The sequence below is a fragment of the Lathamus discolor genome, chromosome 6 (assembly GCF_037157495.1).
Source record: "Lathamus discolor isolate bLatDis1 chromosome 6, bLatDis1.hap1, whole genome shotgun sequence".
Lineage (NCBI taxonomy): Eukaryota > Metazoa > Chordata > Aves > Psittaciformes > Psittacidae > Lathamus > Lathamus discolor.
This window is the reverse complement of record NC_088889.1, coordinates 81,665,227-81,679,311: the sequence shown is the minus strand read 5'-3', so window position 1 is coordinate 81,679,311 and position 14,085 is coordinate 81,665,227. Positions and strand designations below refer to the sequence as shown.

At 38.7% G+C, this 14,085-nt stretch overlaps 1 protein-coding gene across 1 annotated transcript in view; it reads right to left on the bottom strand.

Annotated features, from left to right (window-relative positions):
* Positions 1-2,039: 2,039 nt before the first annotated feature.
* Positions 2,040-14,085, bottom strand: part of BMERB1 (bMERB domain containing 1) — a 53,783-nt gene continuing 41,737 nt past the window's right edge. Inside the window, exons 3-6 of the mRNA XM_065684171.1 lie at positions 11,126-11,199; positions 8,310-8,424; positions 6,626-6,708; positions 2,040-5,421 (exon numbers count right to left, since the gene is read on the bottom strand). Of these exons, the coding sequence (XP_065540243.1) occupies positions 5,309-5,421; positions 6,626-6,708; positions 8,310-8,424; positions 11,126-11,199 (385 nt within the window). The 3' untranslated portion in view covers positions 2,040-5,308. The remainder of the gene's footprint in view (positions 5,422-6,625; positions 6,709-8,309; positions 8,425-11,125; positions 11,200-14,085) is intronic.

Sequence of the window (14,085 nt, the reverse complement as noted above, 5' to 3'; positions counted from 1 at the left end):
CTCAGTTTGACTCTGGACTCTACCATTGCTTTCTAAGGACGTGTGTTTTTTACTTCTTAACTTTCTTCAGATGTATAAATGATCTCTTAAATATCCTGCTGAAACTCTTGATACATTTCACTTTTAACTTGCATAGAATTTTGTCACAGTTGGGTATGGTTTTGGTGGATCCTGGAAGGGAAAGTGTTTGTAGGAAAGAATCTGTCATTTGTTTGCCTGCAGGGAAGATGTACCTGTGTGGGTTGTCTTGGGCATCAGTCACTATCTAAGAGCATGAACTTGCCTGAGAAACAAGTGGATGATTTTAATTTCAACTCTATAGTCACATTCATGACTCCCAGGAGGAAGCTGAATCTTTCATTTAGTTGATACGCTTGGTTTTAAAATAAGCAGTTGTAAATTGAGGTAATGATTGCCCTGCTGCTTTCTTGTGGTTTGTCTCTTTGATTTTGCTGACAGGGACACAGTGATCTTGTGCTTCAGGAGGAATGTATTCAACAGTGCCTGTGGTAGTTGCAGTTCATTAGATAATCTTGTGTCCCAGGTATAACTTCTTCATAGACCTGTACTTGTTCAATGTAAGTTGATTGGGAGTTTTAAGACTTTGTCACTCAGGTTCATTTTGTGCTAGTTACAGAAGATAAGATTACAGTGACAGTCTCCCATGCTGTCCAATACCTAAGGACCTTTTCTGTTTATGGTGTTTTATTAGAGCAGCTTTGATCGCCCAGTGAAACAAAGCTAATTCATCAGAGTGGGTTTCTGGCCTGAAGGTGCACAGGCAAATAATAATGTGATGTGTGTTTACAAAAGCTTCAGTACTAGTGGTGTCATAAACCACAACTTTTTTCTGCATTTCAAATACTATCATGAGGCTGATTTGAAAGCCCCGATCAGTGGAACTCTTGGGATTTAAGAAAACCAAGCATATACATAATTTTTAACGGTAGAAGGAGTCCGAGATCTCCTTGTTTTCGTAGCCAGTAGTCAAACTCTTACTTTCCAGGAGCTGCCTCTGAAATGCCAGTAAAAATTTTAACTGCTTTAGAGACAAGGAGTATGGACGTGGGTAGAGTATGTGTATTTCTACACACCTTACACAGAACTTAGTAATTTGAAGTCATTGATTTCAGTCTGCTGTACATGTTATAGTTCCAAGTGGCATGGTTTGAGATCAACCTCAACAGAATATTGGGAAAACTTCTCAACCACCTGCTTAGTAGCAGATGAAAACATGCTTTTATGCCTGTGTTAGGAAGACAGTGTGTCAAAGCTTCAAGCACACATGAGCTTATTGTCACCAGACACAAAGATGAAAGCATGCCCTTGTTACCTTTTGCAGTCCCATATTGTAGCCTGCATTCTTGTTCAGATGATATAATACAATTGGTGATAGATGTTCCTAGTTGACTCTCAACATCATAACTTAGTTAATATAAGCTTTGATTTCATTGTGTTGCTTCCCACAGGATGAAGGTTGGGGCAGTGAGAGCAAAGCAGCAACATGAGATCTACACCTCAAAGCACTTGATTACATCTCGTTCCCGTGTAGTCTTTGGTCACTGAGATCTCCTCCAGAGTGCCCTACACTAGTACATATAAAACCACTCTGGTGAGTAGATCAGGCAGTGCTGGGTACTATTTTTTTTCAGTTGCTGTTACACCCTTCTGCCCTGGCAATGGTTTTGATACTCAAATACGTTGGGAGTTTTATCTTCTCAATGTAGGGCTGAAAACTATCTTCTAATCTGTGCAGTGCTCTGGGCTGTATGTAGTGAGGTTTCAAAGTCACCTAGAAGCATAATGGGATTGGGTTTTTTGGTGGTTTTGTTTGTGGAGTTGAAGAAACTGTTGTTTGTTTTTTCAGTGAGACAAAATCCTTTCATTTATATTTCAGTAGCATCACTAACTCACCAAACGATTCCTTTCTTGCAGAATAATAATCCTATCATTTTTGAAAAGTGTAGCCGCACAGTAAATGCATTCCACTCCAAAACAACTTATTTCCTCCAGTAACAGGAAGAAACATATACTTGGTATAACACAGCAGCTTATTTTATTTGGAAATATGTTTAACTTTGCTGAAGAGATTCAGTAGGCCATGGTGAAGGTACAAGAGAACAATTTGCTGGTAGAATTAGTGATTAGTACAAATAGCACTTCAGCACTTTTTCTCAGTAGACCAGGATCCTTTCCTGGATATACCCATGTTCATATAGGAACAGTGTCAAATCCACCTTATTTTCTTCATTTTCTGATGCCTTGCCTTCTTTCTGAAGTGATAAACACAGGATGTCCAGAGATTTTGGGTCAACTGATGTCCCTCTTTCTTTGCAGACAAGAACAGATATCTGAAAATCAGCTCTGAAATTGTGCCGGTTACTCGATGTAATCACCTAAAGATCCTTGTCTGATACTTTCTGCTGATTTTACACATGGCGATTGCTGTAATAATGTGCTATGTAATAATGTGCTATGTTCATAGCATCATGGAAGTTACAAAGCCCTTCATTGTTCTTGGGAGTACTCAGGGGTTTAGTCTGACTTTTAAAAACAAGAACCAAGATTCTTACACACATAGTTCCTTCCTAAGTTTAATTGTTCAATTACAACAGTTATATATAAAAGTAAGCCATTAGAGCTCTGCTGTGTTCTGGATGGACAACACTAAGCCACTGCTGAACACAGCTGAGAGTCTGACCTCAGTCTGTAAAAATCCAGGACTTTATCGCTAAGTGGTGTCACTAACCCCCTTCTAAAGGAACCACTGCTGCACTGCAGGCAAGCTGCTCAAACCCACCCAAATAAAAACAGAACTGAAGCATTTGCCAATTAAAAGCAAAACAAACTCACACAAAGAAAACTTTTCAGCTGAGCCATGCTAGAACTTCTGAAAATGAAGTTCACTCTCACTAATACTGCTCTAGGTAGGTCCTTTTGGGGCACTGGCTACCAGTGCTAACTGGATAGGAATATTACATATTCATACTTGCTGCGCTTTCTCTTCTTCATTTTAATTAAAAAGGAGCTCTGTAGCCTAGTCATGAGTGTTGTATCCCAGAAATCACTAGCTCTGTTTCCTGTTAGTAAAAGTTTTCTCATACAAACCTACATTCTACTGATTTCATTTTTCTTCCCAAAAGAACAGATTCTGTGCAGCATGCAGGGATCACCTCAGTCATCAGCACAGCCTGGTTTAAACACTGATGTGTGTAAGTCACCTCTTGCCTTACAAAAACTGTGTGCCAAGTTCTTCAGGACCCTTTACTTACTAGTATTCACAATACTTGGTTGTAACAGTTGATCCTAAGGCTTTAAGTTAGGTGCTTTACTACAGTTTTTTTTCTGAACTTCCATTTGCCTTTATTACTGGCATTGAACATCTGCCTCTTAGGATATTGATAATTCCTGATGTCTTAATTGGGTACCAGCAAATTCAAGAGGCTGAATTTTCCAGAAGCCAGTGGGTGTTTCTTCCCCTCCAGTGTCTACTCTCCCTTAAAAGCAGTTTTCTCCATAACTGTTAATGTACACAGGTGCTGTAGAGAGTCCAACCCATACCAGATACAATAGCTATTAACAGCTACAGAGCTTAATGTGGTGATGCGTGTATTAACAAGGATGCAATAATTATACATGACTGTTAAGCCTTTGGATATGTGATGTCCTTTTTCCTGTGTCTTTGGTCAAAGTACAAGTGTCATATCTTAGTGGAATCCTTTTTTGTTTTTTTTAATTCCTTGATCCTTAAACCTTGAGGAACTTAGTGGCATAGGTTCTTTGTCTCAAGTGAGTGCAATACTGAAACAAATTATTCTGGAAAAACAAATCTTCTTCATTGAATCAGTCTGATGCTAGGAATTAGGTTTTATTTGTAGAAGAATAGTCTGGGTTACTTTAGATTATGTCTATCTTCTTGAATTTAAAGATACTTCCTCTTTTTTAAAAAAATATTACTGTTTAGGCCTTTTGGGTAACTGCTGTTACTTCTTTTTTCCTTTCCTATAGCTGTGGTTCCTTTCTATATAGAAGTGCAGATATCACTTAGCTGGCTTCAAACAATGAAAGTTCATCTTGAAGAACTTTATTTTAGGAACTTTTTGCTATCTGTTATTTCTAAGCCTGAGATTTTCACATTAGATCCATATACATTTATTTTACTATTTATACCTATCACAGTACATTTATATGAAGTACCATCACACAGACAAACCAGCTACTGACAGCTAATATATTAGATTCCACAAGGCTTTATCTGCATAGAGACCAGAAACACATTTAGTAGTGAAACACAGGTAAGTCTTTCTGTATTTCCCTTAATTTTAAACCCATTTTGTGTAGAATGTGATCTCTCTACCACAAATATCTCCTTCTGTATTTGTATATTTGTCTTGTGGTCAATTTGTCTCGGGTGACTACTGTTCTCTTATGCTTGAAAGTTTATATTTCTTGTGGTCAAGACATATGCAATTAATAGTTTTAAGTGTTGTTTAAATATTAAATTCTGTTTTTCTTCCACTCTTCTCCCAGCAACCTACCAGTGCTACATAATGTCGTACTGCATGTAACTTCTAATAGCAAACAAAACTCTCTGGGTAAATATTTTTGTGACTCCATGTGAGGTGCAAATCTAATAGAGAAATGGTACAACTCTGGACTACATCTATTTGCAGTTACTGTAGTTCTGCTTGTTAAAGCTTCATCAGATTTATTTTTGGTGTAAGCAATATTAATCTGACTTCAGTAATTTAGGAATCATATGGGATATAAAAATCTTTCTCTACTTGCAACATCCTTGTCACTGATCCTCATTCTTTCTAAAGAATTTGAAGTGAAATTCCACAGCAAAGTAGTTGAAGATCATAGTATATACAGCATATACTACTGTGGCTTTTGTTTTGAAAAGTAGCCAAAATGGGTACTTAAGCAATTTTTGAGTGCTGTTTGTCAAAGGGAAAAGTGTACAACATTCTTACCAAGTGTTGACCTATTAAAATTGCTATTTTACACCTTACTGGGTGAAATATACCCTCTTTCTATTCACTTCTATCACTGGGGTGTTTTTGTTGACTCTACTACAGATCTTTTCTGGTCACTGGACAGCCACTATATATATTTCTTTTGTTTTTAGGCATGCGTGTTGAGTGATCCATGCAACAGTGAAGAACCTGCCATTGCACATTCCATACATAAGTGTTGTACCAGTTGCTCTTGATTCTGTTAGCAGGATGCTGTTAGTTCCCCTCACTCTACACAGTTTCATTCAATGAAAACATTTAAAAAGACAAACATGGTAGAAAGCCCAGAGCTACATGATGTTGCATTGTGTGGCACCACAACAATCTTTAATAATAGCCAATCCTGCCTTGGCAATGGTGGGCTTGCTTGGAGGGGGTTCTGCCTTCTTTTCTGCTGGGCTGCCTGCAATGTTCAAAACAAGACACCATTAAAACCAAGAGCGGGTCAAACTCTTTGTTCCTACTTCTGGCTTAAACAATGCAAGCCTTTCCTGCCCTCTGCACCCAAAACCCCCAACTTTTATTAAGTTATTTAACTTGTTAGAAAAATACTTCTAACACTTGGTAGTAACCAAGCTGGTATGTGGAGTCCAACTGGCAGAAGAATCCAGACATCTCGGTGTGGTGGGTAAACTTCTTGCTCCTTGTTCCATCCAGGTGTCCCTTTTCACAGCCTTAGAGTCAGGTAATAGGTCCTTTTACAGAAAGTCACCTTACTATACTTAAACCCCAACAACTAAGGAGTTAAACAAAAACATTGCTACAATTTATTCTTTTGTCACCTTGGATGCTGTAATTAAGAGAGCAAGATAAAGGTAGGCTTTAATTTTTCAGGGTGAAAAGAATCTTTAACATTGTATTTAAAAGCACCAACATTAAGGAAATTAACAAGGGAGATGAGATATGCTCCCTGTGACTAAAAGGGTATAAACAATTAGTGAAGCATCTTAAAATGTCTTTATCGACCTGATAATTGAACTTCATGGTCATTCCACATCTCTCTAGAAACTCTTTAAGATCATTTGTGCAAAATTGGAGTGTGTTTGGATACAAACCTCTGCAGCTGATGGACCAAATCCACTAAGAAGGGCACCACTTGCACTTGACTGTCTCCCTGCTGAAGAGCTCAGTTTATGACAGGTCAGAACCTGTTAACTTTTAGAGCTCATGCTGTGGCTATATTTGTTTAAAAGTCGCAGCTAAAAGCTTCCAAGGGACCATATAATCCGCTTAGTTTCTGAGACGTGTGTTTACAGATCCATAAATTTGGGTTGAGGTGATTGAAAAGCCTATTTATTCTGGTAAATGCAAGAAATTTGGGGCATCTGTGGAAGTCTGCAGTGTTTTCTCTAGTTTCCATCTTGCCTGCTGTAAATGGGTAAACTTTGCTTCAGATATCCTAGTGTTTTATCTGAAGAGGTTTTTTTTTCCCCAGCTGTTTCTGCAGAACCAGATAGGAAAAAGATTGGAAAAAATAATCTACTTGCGTTATAAAAGCAGGTTGTGGCAGTGGGTATTCCAATGTACTTTGCATACTTAAAACACACAAAGCCATTTTAAAGAGTTTTTCCTACTGTTCTTGTTTTTCATGATGTTTAGGAACTCACTAGTAGGAGATTGTGTAGCTTTGTCTATGGGTTTTAACTTGGTGCGAAGGAATTCAGCCATCTCTCTGTCTTCTTCTTTCTCTCTGGAAAAAAGAAAAAGAAATGTCATAACAATGTTTTCTCCATAAACGGTGTCCGTAAAAGCTACAGTAGCTAGGATCAAATCACTAGTAAAGAAATTATTTTGCCCTTTTTAGAAACTTAATTTTTCTGCTTATTAAAGAGCAAAATATTTGCATAAACAAAAAGAGTAACAAACTTCTTGTACAATGCAGAATTCTCACCAAGATTCTTGTCTCTTGTTGCTGTTGGATTCATTATACTCCCTACTCAGTGGATTTAAACCATAATGTATCACCTATTTTAAGCTGGCCTCACAAGTGCTTCATGATACTTTCTCTACAAAGTGGAGCAGAGGATATATATTGCTGTGCTTCTAGTGCTTATTTTTAAAGGCTGGATCTCATGGTCTTCTGCTGTTAGTATATATTTCTGCTGTTAGTATATATTTTCTCTTTTCTAATTTCTCTCAGCATTAGACCCAAACTAAAACGATGGCGTTGCTAACCTTAACTGTATCTATTGAGGTTATTTCCATATTAGTTTCTTTGCTATCTTGTTACATTAAGTGCACTGATTGAACATCTCAGTTTAGAGGAAAACTAGGTTTTTATTATCAAGAGTTTTAAAGAAAAGCCTCTGGTTTTGCTCCAGATATGAACTGGCATTAATGTATTCGTATCTGCATACTGCATAGCAGTACATTCTCAGCAGCCTACAATTGGGCTTCTGCATTGTCTGGCTGCTGCTGCTGTTTCTGTGATTTGCACATCAAGCTAGCAGTTGAGAACTCTGGATTACATTACTAGCTCAGGCTTCTTGTCACCTGCCAACTTTGGCCAGCTCTCTTTGATCAGCTGCAGGACTCGGGCAAGCTTTCTTCTCTTCTGTTCTGTGCTTGCTTAGAATTTAAATGTGTTGGAAGAGATCCTGTTGTTTAGGATAAATGGATTGATGAGCCTTGAATCTTTATTGTAGAAAGAGGCAGGGAAAGTAATAGCAAAAATATGATTGTAGAGTAGGATCTCAGTGCAGCAGCTGGAAATGAACTTTTGAGGAAGATCACAGGTTTCTTAGCAACTTTAGGCTAAGATACTGAGATGAAATCATTCTGAACTTGCTTATGATTTAGGTTAGGTAGACATGTTAGCGATTGCATTCTTGCTTTTTTATTATCATCACTTGCAGGGTGATCATAGTAATAATAAAAACTGACCACATTAATAATTTGTTTAAAAATAGAAAAAGGCAAATTTTAGATGTCTGCAAAGTAAAACTGTAAAATTCTATTTCATGTCTACTCATGCCAAGAGGATCCTCTGGTAGCAGCAAAAATCCTTCTCTCTTTAATGGTAATGCCCAGACATTTTCTGGTAGGAAAGTGAAACCAAACCCTGCTCTATCCCGTTAATGATTCAGTCATCTCATGATTAAAGAGCCACAGAAGTGGAGTAATTCTGATTTCAGTGTTTTTCCTATGGAACTAGGAGGAGGCTTTTGACTTGGTAAGTTGTTTTAAAGGACCAGTTTTCTCACATTACTGTCAATGTAAATTTTGTCACTCCAGTATAGTAAGTACCAGACTTACAAAACCTCCCTAAATTCAGCTGCTTTTAGTTCTTACCGTAATCTTTCCACCTCTGCATCATCTACAAGAAAATCTCTTTTTTGTACCAGTCTGTGGATCTTCTGAATCAGTTCATCCTCTCTTTGTTTGTCCATCTTAGTTTTTTTTTTTTCTGGTCAAAAACAGAAAAGAGGTTATTACTTTAGATTCTAGGGAGCAGAAGAGTGGGAGGGTGCACATTGCAGGTGCCTAAGAATGAATTGCTGATTGAAGTTAATGGTTCTTCAGACCTGAGTCACCAAAACCCCAGCAAGTTCTGGTGACTGCCTCTTTGCTCCCTTCTTGGTGCTCTTTCATTTGAGCAGCTTAATGGTCTGGAGACTCTGTGGAGCTTGCCAAGTCTCCTTTTAATATTAAATTTCTCTGCAAAACCCTGCTTTGAATTTTTTAAGGAGCTTTGATGAGAAAATAGTCTACAATGTTTTATTAAAATCCACGGTACAAACTCCCTTTGACCTCAGGGGAAATGAGACCATACCAAAGGGAACCATTTCTCCGTACTTCATGACAGCTTTGGCTGTCAGCTACACTTTTTTTTCTTACTCTGTAAGGCAGGTGAGCAACAAATCCACATAAACAGCATCAACTGTAAAATGTGGAAAAATAAATGCAAAGTGTTTATTTTCCCCATGTTTCAAAAATCTGAGTAATATATGTCATTATTAATTGGCCAGTCTAATGACTAGGTTGTCTATAAACATTGATTTTCATGACATAAAAGATGTGCCTGTCACAAACTGACACTCATGAATGTTAGGGATTACAGAGCTGTAGTTTAAGGTTATAGAGCAAATGTAGTTAAGACAGAAATCTTCAAACTAGGAAGTGGAGTAGGGATGAGAAAGCCAGAGGCAAGTCCTAACCCACATATTTCCTCAAAAAGCTGAAAATTTTGATTAGCTGTGAAGACACTTTGCATTATATCAAGAATTCTGGTTTTGAGCTGTAGAACTCTGTTTAGAGAACCATAAAATTAAGTACATTAAGAGTTGTGGGAAGAAGGGCAAGCTGCCTGCAGTCTGCTGATTGAACTTACATTTTGAAGGTCTATCTAAATCAGGTACTTGAAAAGAATTGTTTCATACAGCTTAGTTTTGCATCATGGGCTTCAGGATGCTTATTGCTGGGAACTTCTGCAATAAATCCATTCCTTTAGATAAATGCACCTTGAATATATTTTCAAGACAAATTCTGTAAGTCTCAATCTCAGCCATATTCCTTGTACAATTTTAAGTTATGGTCTGCCAGTAGCAGAGGAAATAATTTTTAATACAATATACAGCTGCTTTGTCTGGGATGCATTGTCTCGTGTTTTATCCTTTAGAAATTATAAAGGAAGGTTGACTGCTGCAAAGATTTCAAGGCTTTGGCTTTGTTTCCTATGGAGAATTCCTGTGATTAATTTGAATTTGCAGTAGAGAAAAAAGAATACTTTGAAATCGCTGCTTTTTTTTTGGTTTTTTTTGCTTTGGCTCTTACATCTATGGAGCAAGGCATCTCCTCCTCTCACTACTGAAGATATAAGCCACTTCCTATTTCCTTTCAATCCATAATCCATCCTCCTCCCAGATGGAGATGTGCTCTATAATAATATTCTTCAGGAAACTGCCTGCTAAATATATGCATCCTGAATTGTGCTAAGGAGAAACTGCTCTCTGTGGATCTCTGCTTAAGATTTTGTGATCAACCCTGCTTCAGACTAGAAGAGGCAAGGCAAGGAGAATAATTCATAGATATTTTCTAGGATTCATAATCCTTCCCAATACCTTTTAAAAATAATGTACCAACACTGTTAAAATGTGACCTATAAGTAACCAAGAAGTATGAAGAAACAAAAAGATTATTAATCCACTTCTGTTGAGTGTAAAGAAAAGTGGAAAAGGTTCTTATGCATCTAAGAATGTGGCCTCAGAGTAGTCCCGTTTCCCAATTCATGAGTGACCTTCTCCTTTCTGGGGAGAAAGTTGTCTTTTAAAGTTGCAGAGTAAAATATGGGAGAAGAAATGAGATAACCAAAGGACAGTCAAAACTTATCCCTTAATGGTTAGGCAGCAGCAAGTTATTTGTTAAGGGTGCTAGAGGCCATGCAGTAATATCTCTGTGAGAGTTCTCTATGATCTACTTTAAATGGCCCACTGCAGTTGCTGAATGCTTTGCAGGATCTGTCTGTACTTTTCTTAACAGAGTAGGATTGTTGTGGATGACCTAAACCAGCAAAACTGCAGTGAAACAAAATTTTTCTATGATTTCAGCTGGAGATTGGAGTTAAAGACTGCAAAGCTGTCTACAACAGTGATTTTGCAGAGAATTAAGGCAAAACATGAAGACTTGCACCTTGGTTTTTGTAAACACCTTTTACTTTATTCTAGAAGGTGGGTTTAACTACAGGTATGACAATGAATCGGTGTACCTAGAGAAAAAAAATCAATCACATTAACAGTGATTGTTATAAATCCCTTTCCTTTCTGCCTTTTATCTCTGATATGTCAGCATTGTCTTTTTTATCTGACAATTCCTATGCCACGTGTTTCCCTTGAGATTGCCAAGGGGGAGTACAAGGAATGTGCACCTTGAGTGATATTGCCAGGTTGCTGCAGGTTTCAAGGCAGCAGTGAAATACAGCACGAAATTTGGAGACCAGGAGATTAAAATTGGAAAGGGAAATAGATACAAGGATGGGAGGAAAGAGATATGAAACTCAACCTTGCGGGTATGTTTCTGATTGTTAGGGGCAGAGGTGTGTTCCTGACACCATCCCCACCTGTGCATCACCCAAGCATTATCCTAATACTGGTTTGGGAAATAGCCATTACCTGGGATTGCTACCAAATTCTGCAGCTCGCTCTTAAGGTTCATAATGTCTTTACATAGCTGGATGTCATCCATCCTGCAGAAACAGAAAAGCATGGTCAAACACATGCAAACTCCACCCTATGTTGATGCAAACATCCAGATCTCATCTGAATATAGTCCCTTGCTGGGACCTGTGCATCAGCTAGAAATGCAGAGGTTTAACCCTGGGATACTGATACTGTTCTTTCACCAGTTTTAACAGATAGAAAATTAGCTGACCAACCAGTAATAGGTGGAAAGGTTCTGGGAAGTTATTAATCCAAGACTTGATTTATATTCTGCTTCCAACTTCCTTTGTGATCTTACTAATAATTTAACCCTGATACCAAAGATCTGGAAACTGTTATAATTTGGCATATAACTATTCTGAGGTCTTGTGCCTTGGGTGAATGTCTCCCATGGCTGACATGAATGCTTCACATCCTCGATGTGCGCAGAAAGTCCCTTAATGTGAAGACACAGAAGACATCTAAAGAAAAAAAAAATCTGACATTAGCAGAAACTGCACCTTTTGTTCTTATTGAAATTGGTACTTTTATTGAGAGCTCCTATACTGAATTATTCCCTGGCAGGTAGCAAACTTCAGCATTAGCCTCCTGGCAAATGTTTTGTTTTAGTGTCCTGGCCACACTGGCAGCCAAGGCTCAGGTGCTGGTTTCAAGGGCTGCACCAAGGGCTTCCATTTTGAAATTATGCCATGAAGAATACAAGAAACAGGCTTTGTGATTGATTGAGCATTCTCCAACTCATGTCACCAGCACTATCCTTGCCCACAGATCTAAATCCTTGCTTCATAATCCTGAGCCTGAAGGGTGGATTGCCTATTGCCTAAGTACCAAAGGTAAGCTAAAGTGCTTTCAGAACATGGGTTGTTTCAGTGGTGTTTCAAGAGAGGAAACCTGAGGGATTTGTGTGTGTATGTGAGAGTGAGCACACAAAGGATAATGCAGTCAAATAACTGAATTAAATGAGGAGTGGAAAAAATAGGTAATTCTGGCACAAACAAGGTTTTAATCACAACACAAGAGCTTTTATTCTCCCTGCTGCCTGTGCATGGAGCACAGGCCTCTGCAGGGAGCTTCAGCTGCTTTGCTCATGTTATTAAAACATGTTTATCCTTTTATTATTTGCTGCTTTGGTTAACACCATCTTGCCTGTTCTGATACTTTCACTGTGCTATGACAGCTATTCCTGTTGCCCTTTTGCTTCTCTCTTTCCAAAATATAACAGTGAAATATCTCTGATAATAATTTTTATTGCTGGCATCTTTTTCTTGTTTAGGTGCCATTGTCACCTCAGCTGTGGATCAGCTCTCTCACCATCCGTCTTGTAAGTCTTACTTTCACTGGGAAGATTGGCATGATAGCCTCAGGGCTAGTCCATGGCTCACTGCTGTATGTGTTAGGGTGTTTGGAGGCAGAGTCATTTATACTGATGATTATTCTTGGGCTCCCCATATTATTTATGCTGATCATAAGCAAAGCCAGTTTTACTCTTGAGATCCATCACACTAAATGGTACTGAAATTCCTCTTATCAATTAAGAATCTTAAACACCATCCCTCAGGAGAATCAGTATTCAAAATATGCTGGGATGTGAGCAAACCTTACAGCTCCTTATCTGTTCAACATTCATGCAGTTTGGGTGTCATATTAATATAATGACTGTTAATACATTTGAGGGAAATTACTGTGGTTAACAAAGATGACAGTTTCTTGGTAAGAAACGTTCAATATTGAGCTGCTGTATTCAAGCCGTATTTAGGGGTCAGATCCTCAACCACTGAAGAGAACAGTGAGTTTCTACAAAAGCCATCTCTGTGACATGCAGAAAGAGGATATTTTTTCTCTACTGGGTAGACTGGGATTCAGTCTGGGAAGATCTGAAAGATACCAATTCTAATACTTCACGCTTACCAGTTTGGCTGCCTGCCCTCCTCAAAGACCTCCCCAAAGCCAATGCCACTGCTCTTCTCTCAGAATTTTCAGGAATTTAAAATGTCATAGGCAGTATGTTCCAAGTAAGCCAAATCCTTGATGTTCAGCTGTCCCTACAGTCCCCTTGCTCAATCTGTGGCAAAGGTACTGCCTCATATTGCATATATTCTTAGCACTTCTTTTTTGAGAAACCTAAACTTTGTTCCTGCCTTCTAACTCACAGGAGAGAAGAGGACAAGCACTTGAGGGTTCTAACAGCTCTGTGATAATCTGAATTCCAAAAGCCATAAACCAGATGATCTCGCTTGAGTCCCAGCTGTGTAGGCTAGTGCATTCTGATGATGAACAAAGACTAAACCCACCATCTGTACCAATCCCCTTAAGCATGTGGAACATCTTTCCTCCCATCTGTGTCAAACAGCCTTTGTGCTTCATCCACTCCACAGTGCTGGTTGGGGGGGGGGGGGGGGGGGGGGAACAAAATAAAAGAAGCTGTGGTTAAAGGTTAAAGGAGGGCTGTGTAATGTGCGAATAACAACCATGTGAAGACTTCATCCACCCGACTTAATGAAAGCAGGAGGTACAGTGGCTTGTACCCATAAAGCACATCACACATCTGCTAGTAATACTGAACATAGGGCATTCTTCTTGTCCTGAGCAAGAGTCACATTGCTGCCCTCAAAGAAAAGGGAAGATGAAGAGCTCTTGGGAAAGAAAGCTCTTGGAATGCTGTTCAATCTGTACTGGTAGTATGGCCCTTCCTTTCCTTTCCCCTTATGCCCTGGTGCTTGGATGTCAGCCGTACAGGAAGCCCAGGAGAGGTTAGTACTGCTTCTGGGAGGAAAAAAATATAATAATCAAATCCCAGTGGATTTCTCATTTGAAAGCTGGATTGTCAGCAGGGTTTGACTGAGAGCATTTTTGTATTACTGTCAGGCCTCTTTAGGAAGTAAATACAGCTTTTGGGAATCTTAAAGAGAGCA